At 47.0% G+C, this 26,111-nt stretch overlaps 1 protein-coding gene across 2 annotated transcripts; it reads left to right on the top strand.

Annotated features, from left to right (window-relative positions):
* On the top strand, positions 1 to 25,591 carry CD19 (CD19 molecule). 2 transcript variants are annotated; one of them, XM_075319528.1, is made up of 13 exons: positions 1 to 206; positions 6,533 to 6,763; positions 12,104 to 12,376; positions 12,496 to 12,603; positions 13,156 to 13,186; positions 13,405 to 13,466; positions 15,173 to 15,280; positions 18,140 to 18,193; positions 18,278 to 18,334; positions 21,498 to 21,548; positions 21,632 to 21,721; positions 22,030 to 22,191; positions 24,961 to 25,591. In XM_075319528.1, exons 1-13 carry the CDS (start codon positions 116 to 118, stop codon positions 24,999 to 25,001), a joined length of 1,359 nt encoding a protein of 452 aa, XP_075175643.1. In that variant the 5' UTR covers positions 1 to 115; the 3' UTR covers positions 25,002 to 25,591. The 2 variants fall into 2 exon arrangements, with proteins under 2 accessions (XP_075175643.1, XP_075175642.1); XM_075319527.1 differs by having other exon boundaries at positions 18,275 to 18,334.
* Positions 25,592 to 26,111: the final 520 nt, after the last annotated feature.

The raw sequence follows: 26,111 nt of genomic DNA, 5'->3' as shown, positions 1-26,111 counted from the left end.
GCGCCTCCTCCTCCTCCTGCAGCTGCAGCCGCTCCCGGGGGACGCAGAGGACTCTCTGCTCCTGTGACTCTGCGCTCACTGAGCGGCGCCATCAGTCACTCCTCGCCCGGGCATCATGCTGCTGCCGCTCCTCGCCCTCTGCCTGGGGGTCGCCTGCTCTGCCCAAAATCCAGAGTACGCCGGGATTACCACAGCACCGGCAGAAGGTAAAACGGTGCCCCAGGATGCAACTGATAATCCCTATGCAATCCTAAAATGATCCCTACTGTCCCTACATGATGATGATCCCTTGTCTTTCTATATCCTATATTGATCCCTACTGTCTCTACGTGGTGATGATGATACCTTCTCTTTCTATCAACTGTAATGATCCCTACTGTTTCTACGTGATGATGATTCCTTCTCTTTCTATAACCTTGAATGATCCCTACTGTTCCTGGTCCCTTCTCTTTCTATATCCTATATTGATCCCTACTGTCTCTAGTGATGATGATCCCTTCTCTTTCTATCAATTGTAATGATCCCTACTGTTTCTATGTGATGATGATCCCTTCTCTCTCTATAACCTATGATGATCCCTTCTCTTTCTATAACGTATAATGATCCCTACTGTCTCTACGTGCTGATGATCCCTTCTCTCTCTATAACGTATGATGATCCCTTTTCTTTCTATAACTTATAATGATCCCTACTGTCTCTACGTGCTGATGATCCCTTCTCTCTCTATAACCTATGATGATCCCTTCTCTTTCTATAACTTATAATGATCCCTACTGTCTTTACGTGATGATGATCCCTTCTCTTTCTATAACCTCTAATGATCCCTACTGTCTCTACGTGATGATCGTTTTTCTTTCTATAACCTATAATGATCCCTACTGTCCCTTTGTGATGATCATCCCTCCTCTTTCTATAACCTATGATGATCCCTACTGTCTCTATGTGAATATGATCTCTTCTCTTTCAATAACCTATAATGATCCCTACTGTCTGTACGTGATGATGACCCCTTCTCTTTCAATGACCTATAATGATCCCTACTGTCTGTACGTGATGATGACCCCTTCTCTTTCAATGACCTATAATGATCCCTACTGTCTATACGTGATGATGACCCCTTCTCTTTCTATGACCTATAATGATCCCTGCGGTCAATACATAATGATGACCCCTTCTTTTTCTATAACCTATAATGACCCCTACTGTCCCTACATGGTGATGATCCCTTCTTTTTCTATAACCTATAATGATCCTTACTGTCCCTATGTGATGATGATACCTTCTCTTTCTATCAACTGTAATGATCCCTACTGTTTCTACGTGATGATGATTCCTTCTCTTTCTATAACCTTGAATGATCCCTACTGTTCCTGGTCCCTTCTCTTTCTATATCCTATATTGATCCCTACTGTCTCTAGTGATGATGATCCCTTCTCTTTCTATCAATTGTAATGATCCCTACTGTTTCTATGTGATGATGATCCCTTCTCTCTCTATAACCTATGATGATCCCTTCTCTTTCTATAACGTATAATGATCCCTACTGTCTCTACGTGCTGATGATCCCTTCTCTCTCTATAACGTATGATGATCCCTTTTCTTTCTATAACTTATAATGATCCCTACTGTCTCTACGTGCTGATGATCCCTTCTCTCTCTATAACGTATGATGATCCCTTTTCTTTCTATAACTTATAATGATCCCTACTGTCTCTACGTGCTGATGATCCCTTCTCTCTCTATAACCTATGATGATCCCTTCTCTTTCTATAACTTATAATGATCCCTACTGTCTTTACGTGATGATGATCCCTTCTCTTTCTATAACCTCTAATGATCCCTACTGTCTCTACGTGATGATCGTTTTTCTTTCTATAACCTATAATGATCCCTACTGTCTCTACGTGATGATCGTTTTTCTTTCTATAACCTATAATGATCCCTACTGTCCCTTTGTGATGATCATCCCTCCTCTTTCTATAACCTATGATGATCCCTACTGTCTCTATGTGAATATGATCTCTTCTCTTTCAATAACCTATAATGATCCCTACTGTCTGTACGTGATGATGACCCCTTCTCTTTCAATGACCTATAATGATCCCTACTGTCTATACGTGATGATGACCCCTTCTCTTTCTATGACCTATAATGATCCCTGCGGTCAATACATAATGATGACCCCTTCTTTTTCTATAACCTATAATGACCCCTACTGTCCCTACATGGTGATGATCCCTTCTTTTTCTATAACCTATAATGATCCTTACTGTCCCTATGTGATGATGATTCCTTCTCTTTCTATAACCTTGAATGATCCCTACTGTTCCTGGTCCCTTCTCTTTCTATATCCTATATTGATCCCTACTGTCTCTAGTGATGATGATCCCTTCTCTTTCTATCAATTGTAATGATCCCTACTGTTTCTATGTGATGATGATCCCTTCTCTTTCTATAACCTATGATGATTCCTTCTCTCTCTATAACCTATGATGATCCCTTCTCTTTCTATAACGTATGATGATCCCTACTGTCTCTACGTGCTGATGATCCCTTCTCTCTCTATAACCTATGATGATCCCTTTTCTTTCTATAACTTATAATGATCCCTACTGTCTCTACGTGCTGATGATCCCTTCTCTCTCTATAACCTATGATGATCCCTTCTCTTTCTATAACTTATAATGATCCCTACTGTCTTTACGTGATGATGATCCCTTCTCTTTCTATAACCTCTAATGATCCCTACTGTCTCTACATGATGATCGTTTTTCTTTCTATAACCTATAATGATCCCTACTGTCCCTTTGTGATGATCATCCCTCCTCTTTCTGTAACCTATGATGATCCCTACTGTCTCTATGTGAATATGATCCTTTCTCTTTCTATAACCTAGTATGATCCCTACTGTCCCTACCTGATGATGATCTCTTCTCTTTCAATAACCTATAATGATCCCTACTGTCTGTACGTGATGATGACCCCTTCTCTTTCAATGACCTATAATGATCCCTACTGTCTATACGTGATGATGACCCCTTCTCTTTCTATGACCTATAATGATCCCTGCGGTCAATACATAATGATGATCCCTTCTTTTTCTATAACCTATAATGATCCTTACTGTCTCTACGTGATGATGATTCCTTCTCTTTCTATAACCTTGAATGATCCCTACTGTTCCTGATCCCTTCTCTTTCTATAACCTATAATGATCCTTACTGTCCCTATGTGATGATGATACCTTCTCTTTCTATAATCTATAATGATCCCTACTGTCTCTACGTGATCATGATTCCTTCTCTTTCTATAACCTTGAATGATCCCTACTGTTCCTGATCCCTTCTCTTTCTATATCCTATATTGATCGCTACTGTCTCTACATGATGATGATCCCTTCTCTTTCTATCAACTATACTGATCCCTACTGTTTCTACGTGATGATGATCCCTTCTCTTTTTATAACCTATAATGATCCCTACTGTCTCTACGTGCTGATAATCCTTTCTCTCTCTATAACCTATGATGATCCCTTCTCTTTCTATAACCTGAAGTGATCCCTACTATCCCTATGTGATGATGATTCCTTCTCTTTCTAGAACCTATAATGATCCCTATTGTCTCTACATAATGATGATCCCTTCTCTTTCTATAACCTCTAATGATCCCTACTGTCTCTACATGATGATAGTTTTTCTTTCTATAACCTATAATGATCCCTACTGTTCCTACGTGATGATCCCTTCTCTGTCTATAACCTATGATGATCCCTACGTGATAATGATCGCTTCTCTTTCTATAACCTATAATGATCCCTACTGTCCCTACGTGATAATGATCCCTTCTCTTTTTATAACCTATAATGATCCCTACTGTTCCTACGTGATGATCCCTTCTCTTTTTATAACCTATGATGATCCCAACTGTCCCTATGTGATGATGATCCCTTCTCTTTCTATAGCCTATGATGATCCCTACTGTCTCTATGTGAATATGATCCTTTCTCTTTCTATAACCTATGAAGATCCCTACTGTCTCTACCTGATGATGATCTCTTCTCTTTCAATAACCTATAATGATCCCTACTGTCTGTACGTGATGATGACCCCTTCTCTTTCTATGACCTATAATGATCCCTACTGTCTCAACGTGATGATGATCCCTTCTCTTTCTATAACCTATAATGATCCCTACTGTCCCTATGTGAAGATGATCCCTTCTCTTTCTATAACCTATGATGATCCCTCTGTGATGATGATCCCTTCTCTGTCTATAACCTATAATGATCCCTACTGTCTCTATGTGATGATGATCCCTACTCTCTATAAGAATCTCAATATCACCGTGAACTATTATATTATTTCTGCTCTGTATTCTGTGCAGTTTGAATGCTACAATGATCCCTACTCTCCCTACATTGTTAATCAGTAGAAATATGGAGAAATAAACCTAGGGGATGTGTTTACTATAATGTTCCCTACTCTTCCCCTTTTTTCTATCTGTTGTGTGATCCCTACTCTTTCCACACTATTATAGCCCTTGTTATGTATTGTAAAAAGAAAAAACAATCCTTGCTGTGTACGGTATATGTTATGACAGTGTTTACTTTCTGATCATTATAAACCTCTGTATTTTCTGCGATGATCCCTACTCTCTGCATTCAAGGACATCAGTTGTGTAATGATCCCTGTCATAATTTTATTTATCATGCTGTTTTATTCTATGATGATCCCTACTCTCTGTAACCTAACACTATTACTGACGTCATCCGACTACCAATCCCTATCTTACCATGTTCTCTTTGGTAATCTGTGATGATCCCTACTCTCTGTAACCTTACACTATTACTGACATCATCCGACTACCAATCCCTATCTTATCATGTTGTCTTCGGTAATCTGTGATGATCCCTACTCTCTGTAACCTAACACTATTACTGACATCATCCGACTACCAATCCCTATCTTATAATGTTGTCTTCGGTAATCTGTGATGATCCCTACTCTCTTTATAATCTATAACTAGTACTGTGTTATCATTTGTCTAGTGACCCCTATAATGATCCCTATGCTCTCATGATGTCCATGGTATTCTGTAATGATCCCTACTCTCCAAAACAATAATAAAAACAACTATTACGCCACTTTTCTAACGATCCCTACAATGATCCCCATCCTTTCATGCTTTCTCTGGTGTGCTGGGATGACCCCTTTTTTCTCTACATTCTGGGACTAGTACTGACATCACCTTCCTAACGATCCCTACAGTGATCCCTATCCTGGTATTCAGGAATGATCTGTGTTGTCATTATTATTGTTATTTTGCTTTTTTTTGTTAATTGTGATGATAATGGACAAAAAAAATGAAAAAGTCACTTATAAACTGTCACGATGCGACTGCGGCTGTCGCTTTCGGACCACAAATACACTCAGCGAGCGGTGTAACATAGGGAACACCAGGGTAACAATGCAACGGAGGGCCCTGGCACTAGGGAGAGGGGAGCGGCGTCACCTCCTACACTCACCTGAGGCTGATCCCTGCACTCCCTAATGTCCCTAGACGGGTCCTTCCCCCGTACGCCGATCACGTGCCTAGGCCCTCGCTGGCCCTGAACTCACCATGACTTGTGAAGGCCAGTGAGACGCAATCAGACAACACGAGGTGAGAAAGACAAATGGGAGGGGGAAGACAACAAATAACACTCCAGCAGGAACCTCTCAGCTGCAACTGATGCAACACCTCAGCTTCTCCAGAGACTGGCTCCTTCCAAGTGGACAGCATAGGTATGAGCTATAGCCGGCATAGGGAGGAGTGAGGAGTGGACACTTATAGCAGAAGGGAGTGGCTAACTACCTGTTAGATCACTGCAGGATAGAAATGGACCTTATCCCCTTCAGTACCGGATGCAATGAAATATGCTCCAACTCATGATATATTATGAGTGGGCACCGTGGATCTGCGATCAACAACACGCTGTGATCTTCTGATCTCCAGATCCTCCAAGATCACATGAGGCCGTGACAAAAGCAGGGTTAAGCCAGGGTGTCCGGAAGTGTCTTATCACACCACCTTCATTTGCCTCCTGGTGATCTACGTGTTGTTTTTTGTTTTCACTTTTCAGCATGTCTTTACTTTGAGTATTTTAGGAAAAAGTGGAAACCATCAGCAAGCTGCTGTTGATGGATCTGTTTCTCGTCATAGTCTCCGGATCTTAGAAGCCCAAACTCTGGACCCATCTCTTCATTCATTGTCTATGGGACTGTGTACACGCGCCACTATTTCCAGCAGTCCCATAGACAATGAATGGAGCATGCAGAGTGCGGGTCCCATCCTCCGGATGGCTGGAGGCCCCCCCCAGATCCCAGTATGTATCCCCAATAACATGAGATGGACTTTTTTGGGCCTTTCTACAGATCGGAGCTGGAATAAGAACCTCAATCAATAGCAAACTTGCTGATGGTTTCCATATTTAATATGTAAGAAATACTATATTATATTATTGAAGCCTCTGAACGATGTCTCCCCCCGTCAGGCTCCACATCTCTGCCCTGCGGACATTACTCCTCCGGTCCCGCCCCGCTGGTCCTGAAGCTGCAGATGGAGGAGCGCAGCAATGACTCATGGGTGATGGTGGGGATGTCGGCCATCGTCCGAGTATTGGATACCAGCAACCTGTCTCTTCTGCTGACTCCTGATAACAAGAACACTTCCAGAAATTTCTCCTGCTCCGTGGATGACGCCCCCAGCCATGCCCCCCACAGAGGTAAGACTGCAGATAGTGACCCCCGGCTGCCATCGGACGCGATCCCGACACCAACTAACACCTCTAATACTGTTTAGAACAAAATGTCTATTTTTTTGGCCAGAAACAGCGCCACCATGGTCCACAGGTTGTGTCTGGTATTGCAGCCCAGCTCCATTGTTGTGAATGGACATCCTCCATAAAATCATGAGCAGATCTGTCACTCAGGAGTCGGGGAAAGCTGGGTGACAACTCATAGTGTCTGTCACCCTATATACTATGGACGAGCACTTTAATCATGAAATTATAGTTTTGTCCATCTTGGAAGAAACTGAGGTGGGAAATGGCCGAAGTCCTTGCTGCCCTCGTGTCCCTGCGCTGTGCCCCTGCGCTGTGCCCCTGCGCTGTACCCCTGCGCTGTGCCCCTGCGCTGTACCCCTGTGCTGTGTCCCTGCGCTGTACCCCTGTGCTGTGTCCCTGCGCTGTGCCCCGGCGCTGTATCCCTGCGCTGTGCCCCTTCGCTGTACTTCTGCGCTGTACCCCTGTGCTGTGTCTCTGCGCTGTACCCCTGTGCTGTGTCCCTGCGCTGTGCCCCGGCGCTGTGTCCCTGCGCTGTACTCCTGCGCTGTGCCCCGGCGCTGTATCCCTGCGCTGTGCCCCGGCGCTGTGTCCCTGCGCTGTACTCCTGCGCTGTGCCCCGGCGCTGTATCCCTGTGCTGTGCCCCTGCGCTGTACTCCTGTGCTGTGCCCCTGCGCTGTACTCCTGCGCTGTGCCCCTGCGCTGTGCCCCTGCGCTGGATGTCAGGTTGTCAAGCAATGTGACCATAGCAACCAATATGTCCAACTGCTGAGCAAATAGCAGGAAACTGAGGGCAACAAAACAGCGATGAGGCCGTAAACTGAAATCAGAAAGTGACCAATTGTTTATATCAGGCTCTTGTGTTAAATTTGGAAACGTTTCCTCTCCAGACACCTCTGCCCTCTCTGGACTCCTCTGTGGGGGCCATTGCCTATATCTATAAGATGTGGGGGCCATTGCCTATATCTATAAGATGTGGGGGCCATTGCCTATGTCTATAAGATGTGGGGGCCATTGCCTATATCTATAAGATGTGGGGGCCGTTGCTTATGTCCATAAGATGTGGGGGCCATTGCCAATATCTATAAGATGTGGGGGGCATTGCCTATGTCCATAAGATGTGGGGGCCATTGCCAATATCTATAAGATGTGGGGGCCATTGCCTATGTCTATAAGATGTGGGGGGAATTGCCTATGTCCATAAGATGTGGAGGCCACTGCCTATGTCTATAAGATGTGGGGGTCATTGCCTATGTCTATAAGATGTGGGGGCCATTGCCTATGTCTATAAGATGTGGGGGCCATTGCCTATGTCTATAAGATGTGGGGGCCATTGCCTATGTCTATAAGATGTGGGGGCCATTGCCTATGTCTATAAGATGTGGGGGCCATTGCCTATGTCTATAAGATGTGGGGGCCATTGCCTATGTCTATAAGATGTGGGGGCCATTGCCTATGTCTATAAGATGTGGGGGCCATTGCCTATGTCTATAAGATGTGGGGGCCATTGCCTATGTCTATAAGATGTGGGGGCCATTGCCTATGTCCATAAGATGTGGAGGCCACTGCCTATGTCTATAAGATGTGGGGGCATTGCCTATGTCTATAAGATGTGGGGGCCATTGCCTATGTCCATAAGATGTGGAGGGCATTGCCTATGTCCATAAGATGTGAGGGTCATTGCCTATGTCTATAAGATGTGGGGGCCATTGCCTATGTCTATAAGATGTGGGGGCCATTGCCTATGTCCATAAGATGTGGGGGCCATTTCCTATGTCCATAAGATGTGGAGGGCATTGCCTATGTCCATAAGATGTGGGGGCCATTGCCTATGTCCATAAGATGTGGAGGCCACTGCCTATGTCTATAAGATGTGGGGGCATTGCCTATGTCCATAAGATGTGGGGGCCATTGCCTATGTCTATAAGATGTGGGGGCATTGCCTATGTCTATAAGATGTGGGGGCCATTGCCTATGTCCATAAGATGTGGAGGGCATTGCCTATGTCCATAAGATGTGGGGGCCATTTCCTATGTCCATAAGATGTGGAGGGCATTGCCTATGTCCATAAGATGTGGGGGCCATTGCCTATGTCCATAAGATGTGGAGGCCACTGCCTATGTCTATAAGATGTGGGGGCATTGCCTATGTCCATAAGATGTGGGGGCCATTGCCTATGTCCATAAGATGTGGAGGGCATTGCCTATGTCCATAAGGCTACTTTCACACATCAGTTTTTTGCCATCAGGTTCAATCCGGAAAAAAACGGGTAAAACGGATCCGGTACCGCATCCGTTTTTTTCCCCATAGACTTGCATTGTTACCGGATTGTACCGGATGGCTTTGCGTTGCATCCGTTTTTTTCCGGATGCGGCAAAATTAGTTAAAGCGGCGGCCGGAGGCAACGTAGCTTGCAACGTTTTTTTGTCCGGCAAAAAAACCGCATCGCGCCGGATCCGGCGCGATACGGCGTGTTTTACAATAGAAGCCTATGGACGCCGGATCCGGCGTAATGCGGTAAAAAACGGATGCGGCCGCCGGATCCGTTTTTCTAAACTGAGCATGCTCCAATGTAATTAACAAAACGGATCCAGCCAAAAAACGGACGAAAAGGATGCAAAAACGGATGCAAACCGTATCCACCGGATCCGTTTTTTAACGGATCCGGCATAACGGATCCGTTAAAAAAACGGATCCGGTGGATACGGTTTTCACTTTTTTTTCAGGATCCGTTGGATCAGGAAAAAAAAGGACTGTGCCTGAATACAGAAAACTGATGTGTGAAAGTAGCCTAAGATGTGGAGGGCATTGCCTATGTCCATAAGATGTGGGGGCCAATGCCTATATCTATAAGATGTGGGGGCCAATGCCTATGTCCATAAGATGTGGAGGGCATTGCCTATGTCCATAAGATGTGGAGGGCATTGCCTATGTCCATAAGATGTGGGGGCCAATGCCTATATCTATAAGATGTGGGGGCCAATGCCTATGTCCATAAGATGTGGGGGGAATTGCCTATGTCCATAAGATGTGGGGGGCATTGCCTATGTCCATAAGATGTGGGGGCCATTGCCTATGTCTATAAGATGTGGAGGGCATTGCCTATGTCCATAAGATGTGGGGGCCATTGCCTATGTCTATAAGATGTGGAGGGCATTGCCTATGTCCATAAGATGTGGGGGCCAATGCCTATATCTATAAGATGTGGGGGCCATTGCCTATGTCCATAAGATGTGGAGGGCATTGCCTATGTCTATAAGATGTGGGGGGCATTGCCTATGTCCATAAGATGTGGGGGGCATTGCCTATGTCCATAAGATGTGAGGGCCATTGCCTATGTCCATAAGATGTGAGGGTCATTGCCTATGTCCATAAGATGTGGGGGCCATTGCCTATGTCCATAAGATGTGAGGGCCATTGCCTATGTCCATAAGATGTGGGGGCCATTTCCTATGTCCATAAGATGTGGGGGCCATTTCCTATGTCCATAAGATGTGAAGGTCATTGACTATGTCCATAAGATGTGGGGGCCATTGCCTATGTCCATAAGATGCGGGGGGCATTGCCTATGTCCATAGGATGTGGGGGCCATTGTTTATGTCCATAAGATGTGGGGGGCACTGCCTATGTCCATAAGATGTGGGGGGCATTGCTTATGTCCATAAGATGTGGGGGCCATTGCCTATGTCCATAAGATGTGAGGGTCATTGACTATGTCCATAAGATGTGAGGGTCATTGACTATGTCCATAAGATGTGGAGGGCATTGCCTATGTCCATAAGATGTGAGGGTCATTGCCTATGTCCATAAGATGCGGGGGGCATTGCCTATGTCCATAGGATGTGGGGGCCATTGTTTATGTCCATAAGATGTGGGGGGCACTGCCTATGTCCATAAGATGTGGGGGGCATTGCTTATGTCCATAAGATGTGGGGGCCATTGCCTATGTCCATAAGATGTGAGGGTCATTGACTATGTCCATAAGATGTGAGGGTCATTGACTATGTCCATAAGATGTGGAGGGCATTGCCTATGTCCATAAGATGTGAGGGTCATTGACTATGTCCATAAGATGTGGGGGCCATTGCCTATGTCCATAAGATGTGGAGGGCATTGCCTATGTCCATAAGATGTGGGGGCCATTGCCTATGTCCATAAGATGTGGAGGGCATTGCCTATGTCCATAAGATGTGAGGGTCATTGCCTATATCTATAAGATGTGGGGGCCATTGCTTATGTCCATAAGATGTGGGGGGCATTGCGTATGTCTATAAGGTGTGGGGGGCATTGCCTATGTCCATAAGATGTGAGGGTCATTGACTATGTCCATAAGATGTGGGGGCCATTGCCTATGTCCATAAGATGTGGGGGGCATTGCCTATGTCCATAGGATGTGGGGGCCATTGCTAATGTCCATAAGATGTGGGGGACACTGCCTATGTCCATAAGATGTGGGGGGCATTGCCTATGTCCATAAGATGTGGGGGCCATTGCTTATGTCCATAAGATGTGGGGGGCACTGCCTATGTCCATAAGATGTGGGGGGCACTGCCTATGTCCATAAGATGTGGGGGGCACTGCCTATGTCCATAAGATGTGGGGGGCACTGCCTATGTCCATAAGATGTGGGGGCCATTGCTTATGTCCATAAGATGTGGGGGCCATTGCCTATGTCCATAAGATGTGGGGGCCATTGCCTATGTCTATAAGGTGTGGGGGCCATTGCCTATGTCCATAAGATGTGGGGGGCATTGGCTATGTCCATAAGATGTAGGGGGCATTGCTTATGTCCATAAGATGTGAGGGTCATTGCCTATGTCTATAAGATGTGGGGGGCATTGCCTATGTGTATAAGATGTGGGGGCCATTGCCTATGTCTATAAGATGTGGGGGCCATTGCCTATGTCTATAAGATGTGGGGGCCATTGCCTATGTCTATAAGATGTGGGGGGCATTGCCTATGTCTATAAGGTGTGGGGGCCATTGCCTATGTCAATAAGATGTGGGGGGCATTGCCTATGTCTATAAGATGTGGGGGGCATTGCCTATGTCTATAAGATGTGGGGGGCATTGCCTATGTCTATAAGGTGTGGGGGCCATTGCCTATGTCTATAAGGTGTGGGAGGCTTTTCCCTGTCCTAGACGTTGGGGCCCGGTGATGCCTCACGCCGATGACATTGCAGCAGATTACTACTTTGATGATGTCATCGCTTCCGTCGCTGATGTCACTGTTTCCAGGCCCGGGCTCAGTCCTCCCCACTTCTCTTCTTTCTTTCCCTCAGGTAAGGTGCGGACTAACATGGCGGAGGAGTGGATCACTTGCCACGCCCGGAGGAACTGGACCAAGGTGGAATGGTCCAGAGAGGGTGAAGTGATCGCGATGGTTGACAGAGTGAGGCCTCAGCTAAACGTCAGGGCGGCGAGGACAGGGCCATCGTTCATCTTCACCTCCATCATTGAGGAGGATTCCAGGGGCGTCTGCTGCCATAGAAACCGTACGATAAAGAGGTTAAATGCTACGTGTCGGGGGTCTCCTCAGCACAGCAATGCGACAGGTGAACCATCTGGGAGGACGGGGCTGACGTATGGTTGGGGGTGTACATGGGGGCACCAAGGGGGAGGCGTGTGGAGACCCCAGCAGCTCGCTGACTTGTTCCTTGTTTCCTCCTGGCAGGCTGGGAGCTGTTCCTGGACGGGAAATACTGGATCATCGTGGCGGTGGCGTCGTCCTCCGTGCTGCTCTACCTGCTGCTCGTGGGCTGCCTCGTAGGCATAAAACGCAGTGCGTGTTACATTATCCGGGAGTCCATATTTATCATTACCTCATGAAAAAATCCCGAAAAGTTCGGACTTTCTAATCAGCCGTGTGCTTCAGTTCTCCTCCATGTTCATAACATGCGATGAATGAGCTCTCGTCTTGTACCGTAATCTCAGGCCGTGTTCACACTGGCTTTTTTTTTTAGGTTTTTTTTATGCAAAAGTCGCTTTTTTGTGGACTTTCCGGAGGAGTTTTTTTCCCCCAGCATTTTTTAGCAGCCTTCTGATTGGACAGTGGCCTGTTTTGGGCCGGATTCCATCAGGATCCAGTTCCTAGATCTGACCTGCAATTTTTTTTCAAAAAAACCCCCCTCAATCACTTGTCATCTGAAGAGCAAAGATTTTCCCTAAAAATGGGGAGCAAGAGTGTTTTTAAAAAGCATTTTGGGGGGAAAAAAACTGCTAAAAACCCCTCAGTGTGAACATCGCTTAAGAAATTCTATGCAGAATTATTTGTTATTTCACAACCCAAGGAAAGCAGCGGGGTGACGATTATTATCTCACGTCTTCTTTACAGGAAGGAGAGCGAGGAGACGCCCCAAGAACAGGTGAGTGCCGCTGCATCTGCCCGTCGCTCCGCCCGCCATCCTGTGCCCGCACATTATTGACTTCCCCTTTAATAGAAGTACTGAATTGTGGCAGGGACGGGCGCTGTGAGGCGCAAGTGGCACAGGGGAGGGGGCATGGATTTGTGCCCCCTCCACCTCTATGGGCAGTGTCAGCAGGTTCATACATCCCCCACATAGTAACGCTCTCTCCCCATTAGTTTCTTCAAGATGAGTTCAGCCGCCAGGAATCTCTACACTGGATCCATCAACCCTGAGACAGGTAGAGCCACGTGTGGGAGACCCCTCCTCTTTCTTCCTCCTTACTCTTTTGTTTGCATTTCCCCTTTTTCTTTATTTCCCATCTTATCCTTCTCTTTCTCTTTTTTCCCCTTTTTTTATTACCCATCTTTTTTTTTTAATTTTTAGTATTCTCTCTTTATATATTTCGAGTCGTCTTATTCTTCTTATTTTTCTCCCATTTTGTATTTTTTCTTTTTTTTATATCCCATCTTTTCGTTCTCCTTTTTATCTGTACTATATTTTCCCTTTTTTAATTTCCCATTTTTTTAATCCTTTTTCACATTTTCTTTTTTATTCCTATTTTTTTTTTCCTTTATATTTTCCCTTTTTTATTTCCCTTATTTTTTACCCCTTTTTATCCTTTTTCTTCACATTTTCTCTCTTTTATTAATATCTCCTTTTCTTTTTAATATTTCCCTTATTTTAATTCCTCATCTTCTTTTTCTCCTTTTATCCTTCTCCATATTTCTTTTTTTTTCTTTTCTGCATTCTTTTTCTTCTTTATATTTTGCCTTTTTTTATTTCCCAACTTTTTACTCGTTTCACATTTTTTTTACTCATTCTTTCTTCCTATTTTTCCTTTTTTTTATTTCCCTTTATTTAGTTTTTCTCCTTTTTATCATTGTGTTACATTTTCCTTTTTCGAATTTCCCATCTTATTTTCTCCTTTTTTTCTTTCCTGCATTCTTTTTCTCCTTTATATTTTGCCTTTTTTTTATTTCCTTTTATTTGTTTTTTTCTTCTTTTTATCCTTGTGTTGTATTTTCCTTTTTCTAATTTCCCATCTTATTTTCTCCTTTTCTTTGCTTCTTCATATTTCTTTTTTTCTTTCCTGCCTTTTTCTCCTTTACATTTTGTTGTTTTTTTTTAATTCCCGATCCTCTTTTTCTCCTTTTTTTGCATCTTCACTTCATAATTTCCCTTATTTTTATTTCCTGTTTCTCCTGCTTTGTATTTTTTCACATTTGCCATCTTTTTTCTCTTTTTTTTTCAATATTATATTTTCTCTGTTTTATTTTCTATCTTCTTTTCCCCTACTTCACATTTTCCCTTTTTTTCATTTCTTGTCGTCTTTCTCTACATTTTTCAGTGTTTTCATTTTCCCTTTTCTTTTATTTCCTATTTTTTTTATTTCGACCTTTTTTATCTCCTGTCTTCTTTTTCCCCTTTATATTTTTTGTTTTCTATCTACTTTTTCTAATTTCTTTTTCTTATTTTCTCTTTTTTTTGTTCCTTAATCCTTTTTTTCTTCTTCATATTATCCTTTTCTTTTACTTTCTTCTTTTCTTTTTTTTGTTCCCCTTCCTCTTTTTCTCCTCTTTTTCCCTTTCTCATAGTTTCCATTTTTTTTTATTTCCCGTCTTCTTTTCCTCCTTCATTGCACTTAATCTTTTTTTTTTTATTTCCCATGTTCTGCTTCATATTTTCTTTTTCCATTCTCCAGTTTTGTTTCTTCGGACTACCCTTTTTGCGTTATTTCCTATTTTATTTTTCTATTTTCTTCCGTTTTTCTTTTTTTTGCCTTCTTTCTTTTTTTTCCTTTTTTTGTATTTTGCCTTTTTTATTTCCCATATTCTTTTTCTTCTTCCTCATATTTTCCCTTTTCTTTACGTCTTTTTTTGATGATGACACCAATAATTCTAATAATCACCGTCATCTCTTTATTGTTTGCGCCTCTGTAATCAGACGTCGCCCTCAAGGATCAGGACTTCACCTACCAGAACATGTCCATGTCTCCACCTAAAGTTGTCACCGATGATTGTTTTTCGGACAAGAGCTCCTTCGAGTCTGTGGGTGAGTGTGACGCTGTCTCGTTATATGTCAGAGATCCAAGATGACGATAAAGCCCCTGAGCAGCACCGGACGGGTTACTGGGAGCTCTACAGAGCGCCGCTACCTCTTTACTGGGAGCTCTACAGAGCGCCGCTACCTCTTTACTGGGAGCTCTACAGAGCGCCGCTACCTCTTTACTGGGAGCTCTACAGAGCGCCGCTACCTCTTTACTGGGAGCTCTACAGAGCGCCGCTGCCTCTTTACTGGGAGCTCTACAGAACACCGCTGCCTCTTTACTGGGAGCTCTACAGAGCGCCGCTGCCTCTTTACTGGGAGCTCTACAGAGCGCCGCTGCCTCTTTACTGGGAGCTCTACAGAGCGCCACTGCCTCTTTACTGGGAGCTCTACAGAGCGCCGCTGCCTCTTTACTGGGAGCTCTACAGAGCACCACTGCCTTTTTACTGGGAGCTCTACAGAGCACCGCTGCCTCTTTACTGGGAGCTCTACAGAGCGCCGCTGCCTCTTTACTGGGAGCTCTACAGAGCACCGCTGCCTCTTTACTGGGAGCTCTACAGAGCGCCGCTGCCTCTTTACTGGGAGCTCTACAGAGCGCCGCTGCCTCTTTACTGGGAGCTCTACAGAACACCGCTGCCTCTTTACTGGACACTCTACAGAGCACCGCTGCCTCTTTACTGGGAGCTCTACAGAGCGCCACTGCCTCTTTACTGGGAGCTCTACAGAGCGCCGCTGCCTCTTTACTGGGAGCTCTACAGAGCACCACTGCCTTTTTACTGGGCGCTCTACAGAGCACCGCTGCCTCTTTACTGGGAGCTCTACAGAGCGCCGCTGCCTCTTTACTGGGAGCTCTACAGAGCACCGCTGCCTCTTTACTGGGAGCTCTACAGAGCGCCGCTGCCTCTTTACTGGGAGCTCTACAGAGCGCCGCTGCCTCTTTACTGGGAGCTCTACAGAGCACCGCTGCCTCTTTACTGGACACTCTACAGAGCACCGCTGCCTCTTTACTGGGAGCTCTACAGAGCGCCGCTGCCTCTTTACTGGGAGCTCTACAGAGCGCCACTGCCTCTTTACTGGACACTCTACAGAGCGCCACTGCCTCTTTACTGGGAGCTCTACAGAGCGCCGCTGCCTCTTTACTGGGAGCTCTACAGAGCGCCACTGCCTCTTTACTGGACACTCTACAGAGCGCCACTGCCTTTTTACTGGGAGCTCTACAGAGCGCTGCTGCCTCTTTACTGGGAGCTCTACAGAGCGCCGCTGCCTCTTTACTGGACACTCTACAGAGCACCGCTGCCTCTTTACTGGGAGCTCTACAGAGCGCCACTGCCTCTTTACTGGGAGCTCTACAGAGCGCCGCTGTCTCTTTACTGGGAGCTCTACAGAGCACCGCTGCCTCTTTACTGGGAGCTCTACAGAGCACCGCTGTCTCTTTACTGGGAGCTCTACAGAGCGCCGCTACCTCTTTACTGGGAGCTCTACAGAGCGCCACTGCCTCTTTACTGGACACTCTACAGAGCGCCGCTGCCTCTTTACTGGGAGCTCTATAGAACGCCGCTGCCTCTTTGGAGTCCTTAGGAGTGATTGGGTAGTGATAAAGTCCCTGGATGTCCACGAGAGAGAATGGATACTGATAAAGTCCCTGGTGATCCAGGGGAGTGAATGGATAATTGTAAAGTCCCTGGTGGTCCAGGGGAGTGAATGGGTACTGATAAAGTTCCTGGTGATCCAGGGGAGTGAATGGATAATTGTAAAGTCCCTGGTGGTCCAGGGGAGTGAATGGGTACTGATAAAGTTCCTGGTGGTCCAGGGGAGTGAATGGGTAAAGGTAAAGTTCCTGGTGGTCCAGGGGAGTGAATGGGTAATGGTAAAGTCCCTGGTGGTCCAGGGGAGTGAATGGGTAATGGTAAAGTCCCTGGTGGTCCAGGGGAGTAAATAGATTATGGTAAAGTCTTTAGGTGTCCAGGAAAATGAATTGATTAATGGTCAAACTCCTGGTGGTCTAGAGAAGAGAAGGTGTACTGGTAAACTGGTAACATCCCTGGTGGTCCAGAGCACTGAAGAGGTCATGGTAAAATCTCTAGTTTTCCAAAACAGTACAGGGGGATTGGTAAAGTCCCTGGTGGTCCAGTGCAGTGAATGTTTATATGGACCATTCTCAAGTTGCTCCAGTTTTAAGGGGGGGCGCCTAAGAAAATGGGGGTCTGGTTCAGACAACCCATCAACATGGGCCCTGGGTGTCCGGAGGGAAGTCAGATTGAAGGCATGGCAGAGCCCAGGTGGGATGGAGGGTCTGCTGCAGTGTCCTGGGGGGGGGAGGGGGCTTCTGTCTTCCCCCTTCTTGCCCTCTATGACAGTGAATCCAGACCCCAGTTTCAGCTCCTCGCAGTTTCCTTCTCCATCCTGTCGTTTTGGAGACCCTGAATCCCCCTCTGAGCCCTTTCTCCCAGTTCTTCCCAGTATCGCCCCCCCCCCGGGTACCAGTGAGGTGACTTTCACCAGTGCAGATATTTGAGGACCGTCCCTCCCCGAACAGTCAGAACAGAAGAGGAAATGAGAGTCTCTTCTGCCTCGCTCTTGTTTTTGTGTCACGCTTCCCCAATTTCTTGCCCTCAAAAACATTTCTCTGCTCCTCTCCGGTGACAGGAGCCATTATAAGCCTTACAAAACCCAGCCGCGTTAAAGGGACAGTGACGCTTTAATTCCAAACCATTTTCAAGCTTGCTGTCAGTGACTGAAAGCTGCCCAGACCTTGCTCTGCTCACACAGCTGCGGGTTTGTAGCAGTGTGTCAATCCTCTGTGAGCCGTACACGGCAGCAGCACAGGTCTCCGGCCCTTTAATTGCTTTATGGTGTAATTTCTAGGCGGTGATTCCTATCTGGAGCCGGAGCCTGATGGAGGGGATCGGGCGTCCGACGGTAAGAACTTGCCCCCTTCCTTCACTCTTCTTCCCCATTCTCTGCCCTCATACATACAGGTGTAATACCCTCTCTCACCAGCAGGTGGCAGCTGCTATGAGGACCCCACCGAGGATCCGGATAATCACGCCGACTCCATAGGTAACGAGACCCCTGTGATGGGCAGGATGCTTTGGGAGTGAAATTCTATGGGGGATTTTTTGGAGTCCCCCCCACCAGTGACCGATGAACTAGATTAGTAAGGCAGTCAGGGCTTGGTTGCTCTGATGTCCAGGTTTGGGCTTTTCCTATGCAGAGCGCAGCAGTGGATATGGGTTTGTCATTAGCTGCTGCGCTTTGCACTGACAGTGACTTAGATAACAAAGCTCTCAGTATAATGAAGGGAGCCTTCCTATTTAGAGCGCATCAACCAATGATAAACTCATCTCAACTGCTGCGCTCTGCATAGGCAGCCAGCCACTGAGATGACAAAGCCTACACCACACCGTCTCTACTCACACTTTTTCTAACTCTAGAATTAGCTCTAGAACTAGGGTCAGAGTTAGGACTGGGGTTACCGGGTTCTGATTACGGTTAGTGTTAGCACTATGTGCGTGTTAGGACTGGGGTTAGATTTAGGGGCAGGGTTAGCATTAGACTAAGGTTAGAGTTGGGACTAGGGTTGGTTTTTGGACTGATGTTAGGGTTCTGACCAGGGCCTAGTGTTAGTGTTAGGTCTAGGGTTAGGATTAAACTAAAGGTAGAGTTAGGACTTGGGTTAGATTTAGGTCCAGGATTAGAATTAGAACTAGGGTTGGATTTAGGACTGAGGTTAGGGTTCTGACCAGGGTCTAGTCTTAGGTCTAGGGTTAGGATTAAACTAAAGGTAGAGTTAATACTAGGGACAGAGTCAGGACTGAGGTTAGGGTTCTGATTACGGTTAGGACTAGGGTTAGTTTTAGTTATAGGATTAGGATTAAGACTAAGGTCAGAGTTAGGCCTAGGGTCAGGATTAGAACTTTGGTTAGGACCAGGACTAGGACTAGGACTGTGGTTAGGGTTTGAGTAGTGTTAGGACTAGGATGAGGATTAAGACTCGTGTTAGAGTTTTGATGAAGGCTAGGACTGGGATTAAAGTTAAGACTAGAGATGGGATTAAGAGTCTGGTTAGGGCTAGGACCCGGGTCTAAGGGTTAGGGATTGTTTTAGCATAATTTAATATCAGTGTATAACTTTATATCATTGGGATGGGGGGGAGCACTGGTCTCGGCGCTTGTAACCCCCGCCGCACCCCTGAGGTGCCGGTAATAACCCCCGCCGCACCCCTGAGGTGCCGGTAATAACCCCTGCCACACCCCTGAGGTGCCGGTAATAACCCCCGCCGCACCCCTGAGGTGCCGGTAATAACCCCCGCCGCACCCCTGAGGTGCCGGTAATAACCCCCGCCGCACCCCTGAGGTGCCGGTAATAACCCCCGCCCCACCCCTGAGGTGCCGGTAATAACCCCCGCCGTACCCCTGAGGTGCCGGTAATAACCCCCGCCGTACCCCTGAGGTGCCGGTAATAACCCCCGCCCCACCCCTGAGGTGCCGGTAATAACCCCCGCCGTACCCCTGAGGTGCCGGTAATAACCCCTGCCCCACCCCTGAGGTGCCGGTAATAACCCCCGCCGTACCCCTGAGGTGCCGGTAATAACCCCCTCCCCACCCCTGAGGTGCCGGTAATAACCCCCGCCCCACCCCTGAGGTGCCGGTAATAACCCCCGCCACACCCCTGAGGTGCCGGTAATAACCCCCGCCCCACCCCTGAGGTGCCGGTAATAACCCCCGCCACACCCCTGAGGTGCCGGTAATAACCCCCGCCCCACCCCTGAGGTGCCGGTAATTACCCCCCGCTCCACCCCTGAGGTGCCGGTAATAACCCCCGCCGTACCCCTGAGGTGCCGGTAATAACCCCCGCCACACCCCTGAGGTGCCGGTAATAACCCCCGCCCCACCCCTGAGGTGCCGGTAATAACCCCCGCCGCACCCCTGAGGTGCCGGTAATAACCCCCGCCGCACCCCTGAGGTGCCGGTAATAACCCCTGCCACACCCCTGAGGTGCCGGTAATAACCCCCGCCGCACCCCTGAGGTGCCGGTAATAACCCCCGCCGCACCCCTGAGGTGCCGGTAATAACCCCCGCCGCACCCCTGAGGTGCCGGTAATAACCCCCGCCCCACCCCTGAGGTGCCGGTAATAACCCCCGCCGTACCCCTGAGGTGCCGGTAATAACCCCCGCCGTACCCCTGAGGTGCCGGTAATAACCCCCGCCCCACCCCTGAGGTGCCGGTAATAACCCCCGCCCCCACCCCTGAGGTGCCGGTAATAACCCCCGCCACACCCCTGAGGTGCCGGTAATAACCCCCGCCGTACCCCTGAGGTGCCGGTAATAACCCCCGCCACACCCCTGAGGTGCCGGTAATAACCCCCGCCCCACCCCTGAGGTGCCGGTAATAACCCCCGCCGCACCCCTGAGGTGCCGGTAATAACCCCCGCCGCACCCCTGAGGTGCCGGTAATAACCCCTGCCACACCCCTGAGGTGCCGGTAATAACCCCCGCCGCACCCCTGAGGTGCCGGTAATAACCCCCGCCGCACCCCTGAGGTGCCGGTAATAACCCCCGCCGCACCCCTGAGGTGCCGGTAATAACCCCCGCCCCACCTCTGAGGTGCCGGTAATAACCCCCGCCGTACCCCTGAGGTGCCGGTAATAACCCCCGCCGTACCCCTGAGGTGCCGGTAATAACCCCCGCCCCACCCCTGAGGTGCCGGTAATAACCCCCGCCGTACCCCTGAGGTGCCGGTAATAACCCCTGCCCCACCCCTGAGGTGCCGGTAATAACCCCCGCCGTACCCCTGAGGTGCCGGTAATAACCCCCGCCCCACCCCTGAGGTGCCGGTAATAACCCCCGCCCCACCCCTGAGGTGCCGGTAATAACCCCCGCCACACCCCTGAGGTGCCGGTAATAACCCCCGCCCCACCCCTGAGGTGCCGGTAATAACCCCCGCCACACCCCTGAGGTGCCGGTAATAACCCCCGCCCCACCCCTGAGGTGCCGGTAATAACCCCCCGCCCCACCCCTGAGGTGCCGGTAATAACCCCCGCCGTACCCCTGAGGTGCCGGTAATAACCCCCGCCACACCCCTGAGGTGCCGGTAATAACCCCCGCCCCACCCCTGAGGTGCCGGTAATAACCCCCGCCGTACCCCTGAGGTGCCGGTAATAACCCCCGCCGCACCCCTGAGGTGCCGGTAACATGGCTGACGTCCCCTCTCTTCTTTCTAGATGGCGACTGCTATGAAAACACTAATGAGCAGATGAAGGACGGCTCCATAGGTGCGGCGCAGAGCGGATCACATGTAGATGGATGGACCATGCCCTTATGGCGTGACTTCATGTATGTTCTTCCCGTGTCTCAGGGTCACAGTCGTATGAAGACATGAAAGGATCCATCTGTTTGCGGACGACGGCCGAGGCTCCTCCAGACGAGGGGGCAACACAAGACGAAGGTGGGAGGCCATCGCTATGGTCACCAGCCCGAGTGTGGTGCCACCTGCTGTCAGACATGGGGTATTACAGCCCAGCTCTGCCTGGGGATGTCCAGCTCCCACAATGCACTGCTCTCTACTGACATCCAATGGGCGGAGTCATGAAGGAAAAGGGGAGGAGACAGCAGGGGCTGAGACTGTGACTAAAGGATGGATATTTAGTTGTAATAATATCCGCGGATCAGACCAGCCGCCCCATAGTAAATATTACCGTCCCATACTAGATATATCACCGCTATTCCACCTCCAGACATTTTTCTTATTTACAGATGCAGATTCCTATGAGAACATGCAGAATCTTCTGTACGCCCAACCAACCCGTGTCCTTCACCCCCCACACAAAGAGGACCAGACCGAGGGCAGGAAGGCGAATCCGGCGAATCCCTCTACCCACCAGTCACAGAAAGTGTCCACAGAGCTGCAGGGACAAAGTATGTGATCCCCTGGGATAGGAAAATCACACCATATAGTGCCTAAGTAATGCCGCCATACAGTGCTCTTATAACTGTGCTACTACTAGAATAATACCGCCATACACTGCTCTAATAACTGTGCCACTACATGAATAATACTGCCATACAGTACTCTAATAACTGTGCTACTACTAGAATAATACCGCATACACTGCTCTAATAACTGTGCTACTACTAGAATAATACCGCCATACACTGCTCTAATAACTGTGCTACTACTAGAATAATACCGCCATACACTGCTCTAATAACTGTGCCACTACATGAATAATACCGCCATACACTGCTCTAATAACTGTGCTACTACTAGAATAATACCGCATACACTGCTCTAATAACTGTGCTACTACTAGAATAATACCGCCATACACTGCTCTAATAACTGTGCCACTACATGAATAATACCGCCATACACTGCTGTAATAACTGTGCTACTACTAGAATAATACCGCCATACACTGCTCTAATAACTGTGCCACTACATGAATAATAGCGCCATACACTGCTCTAATAACTGTGCCACTGCATGAATAATACCGCCATACACTGCTCTAACAACTGTGTCACTGCATGAATAATACCGCCATACACTGCTCTAATAACTGAGCTACTACTAGAATAATACCGCATACACTGCTCTAATAACTGTGACACTACATGAATAATACCACCATACACTACTCTAACTGTGCCACTACATGAATAATACCGCCATACACTACTCTAATAACTGTGCCACTACATGAATGATACCGCCATACACTACTCTAATAATTGTGACACTACATGAATAATACCGCCATACACTGCTGTAATAACTGTGCCACTACATAAATGATACCGCCATACACTACTCTAATAATTGTGACACTACATGAATAATACCGCCATACACTGCTGTGATAACTGTGACATGAACAGGACCGCATACACTGCTCTAATTACTACATGAATAATACCACCATACACTGCTCTAATGTCTGTGCCACTACATGAATAATACCGCCATACACTTCCCTAATAACTGTGCCACTACTAGAATAATACCACCACAGACTGTTCTAATAACTGTGCCACTACATAAATAATACTGCCATACACTGCTCTAATAACTGTGCCATTACATGAATAGTACTGCCATATATTATCCATGGGATGCCATCATGCGGGCTAAAAAAAGAGCCATATAGGACTCAAAGAATACATATAGTGTTCATACAGGGCCAAAAATCAACCATACAGTGTACATACCACCAATAGTACCTTATTAACACATTGGCATCATTACTTTGTGGCTGTTATTTAGCCCTGTATGACGGCATCACATGGGACATATAGGGCAGTATTATTGTTATATAAGCAGTTTTTGTTGTTGTTGTTTAGGTTCTGTATGAGGGTAATAACATATGGGCCAGGTGTGGGATGTTCTCAACTACCTTATGATAGTAGTATATAGCTTTTTGTGGACTATTAGGCGCTATATAATGGTAGTAAATAGTCACGGTATATGGGCCTTGGTATATACTGTACGGTGTTAGTACTTGGGCACTATAGGGTGGTATTATTTGGTGAATTTATGTGGACACTATTGTGCACTGTTTGATGCTAGTACAGTACTTGGTAGCTGTATATCAGTACTATTGTATACTCCATGGTATTAGTATTTGTGTACTATATGAGGGTACTATACGGGCTTTGTATATAGGTACTATAATGCACTGTTTGTTGGTAGGTTTTGGCTCCCTGTAATGGTATTATATGGTCACTGTATATGGGTACTTTTGTGCACTGTATGGTGCTAGTATATGTGCACTCTGTGGCTGTATTATATAGACATTACACGGTGGTACGATATGATATGGCCACTGTATAGAGGTACTTTGTGTACTGTATGGTACTGCTAGTATTTGTGCACTAGATGGTGGTATTATATGGTAATTATTTGGTGGTGTTATATGGTCACTGTATATGGGTACATTAGTATACTCTATGATGCTAGTATTTGTGCACTATATGGCGGTATTATATGGGCACTATATGGCGGTATTATGTGGGCACTGTATATGGGTACTTTAGTATACTCTATGGTGCTAGTATTTGTGCGCTGTATGGCGGTATAATATGGGCACTATATGGCGGTATTATATGGGCATTATATGGCGGTATTATATGGGCACTGTATATGGGTACTTTAGTATACTCTATGGTGCTAGTATTTGTGCGCTGTATGGCGGTATAATATGGGCACTATATGGCGGTATTATATGGGCATTATATGGCGGTATTATATGGGCACTGTATATGGGTACTTTAGTATACTCTATGGTGCTAGTATTTGTGCGCTGTATGGCGGTATAATATGAGCACTATATGGCGGTATTATATGGGCATTATATGGCGGTATTATATGGGCACTGTATATGGGTACTTTAGTATACTCTATGGTGCTAGTATTTGTGCGCTGTATGGTGTTATAATATGGGCACTATATGGCGGTATTATATGGGCATTATATGGCGGTATTATATGGGCACTATATGGCGGTATTATATGGGCACTATATGGCGGTATTATATGGGCACTATATGGCGGTATTATATGGGCACTATGTGGCGGTATTATATGGGCACTATATGGCGGTATTATATGGGCATTATATAGAGCTGTACTGTTTCTTCTGTCCTTGTAACACATTTTACCTTCTTCTCACTTTTTCTGTTTGGCAAGATGGAGATTTTTACATTTCCTATGAAAACAGCAAACTGTAAGAGGGGCAGACAAGACTCCCCGCAGCGGGACGGGCGGACGTCAGTGCAAACTATGGAGCTAACAATAAAACGCTCCGCACAAAGCTGCGCCGAGGCCGTGTGCTGCATCTATGGAGCCGGATGGAGATATCTAATAACGACGCCCCCGCGCGGTGGATGCTGCAGACGACATAATCGCCCCCGACCTGACAGACAGCGACTCAGGAAGCCCCCGCGCTGGTCCGTCCGGGATGAGAGAGAGGAGACCTCAGCACAGCAGTCTCTATGTCACAATTATGCAATTATACTCTTTATTTCATCATGATTTATTCATAAAAAAAAAAGAAATAAAAAAAGAAAAAACTTGCAGTTTTCACATTGACCACTAGATGGCAACACAACGCTGAGAGTCTCGTTTTACGACTGCTGTAAAGAGCCAGCGATCGGCAGCACTGATACAGACTGAACCCATGAGAGGGGTCGTACCCCGCAGCCAGGCTCCGGCCTTTACTTTACTCCTTGGGAGGAATCTTGGATACTGACAATTTTCTGTAAATAAAAATAAAACGTAAATAAAAATTGTGAAAAAATGATTTCATACTCAAATAAAAACGGTAGAAAATATGGTAAAATTCCTTTAATCCGGCGTCTGATAGTCTGTGTGTGACCTCCGACAGGACAGCGCACCCCTCTTTCTTCTTACAGCACACGTTTCCATGTTTTGGGGTCTCACAGGGTTTCTAGTCCGATAATCTGGCATATTCGGCTTAAAGGGGTCGTCCAGAAGTTGGGTAGTGGTGGCCTGTGCTTAGGACACGTCACCAGTATGAGATCGGCGGGGTCTGACACCCACAACCCCAGGGACCGCCTGTTATCAGCTGTGGACACAATGTACAGCGCCATAGTGGCCATTCTCAGTATTACAGCTCAGCTCCTATAGAAGTGTATGTGGTCTGAGCTGCAGTACCAAGAATGGTCACTACACGGCGCTATACATTGGGGCCATCAGCTCTGTGGAGGCGAATATCACTACATTGTCATAGCCACAGTCATTACTACACGTGTGAGGCCCACAGCGCCCTCTAGTGGTGAATACACACAATAACCACTCCAAGAACTACATTTCCCGGC

Source organism: Anomaloglossus baeobatrachus, chromosome 7 (genome assembly GCF_048569485.1).
Source record: "Anomaloglossus baeobatrachus isolate aAnoBae1 chromosome 7, aAnoBae1.hap1, whole genome shotgun sequence".
Taxonomy (NCBI): Eukaryota; Metazoa; Chordata; class Amphibia; order Anura; family Aromobatidae; genus Anomaloglossus; species Anomaloglossus baeobatrachus.
Note: the sequence above shows the minus strand (reverse complement) of the source record. Positions and strands in the feature narration are given on the sequence as shown.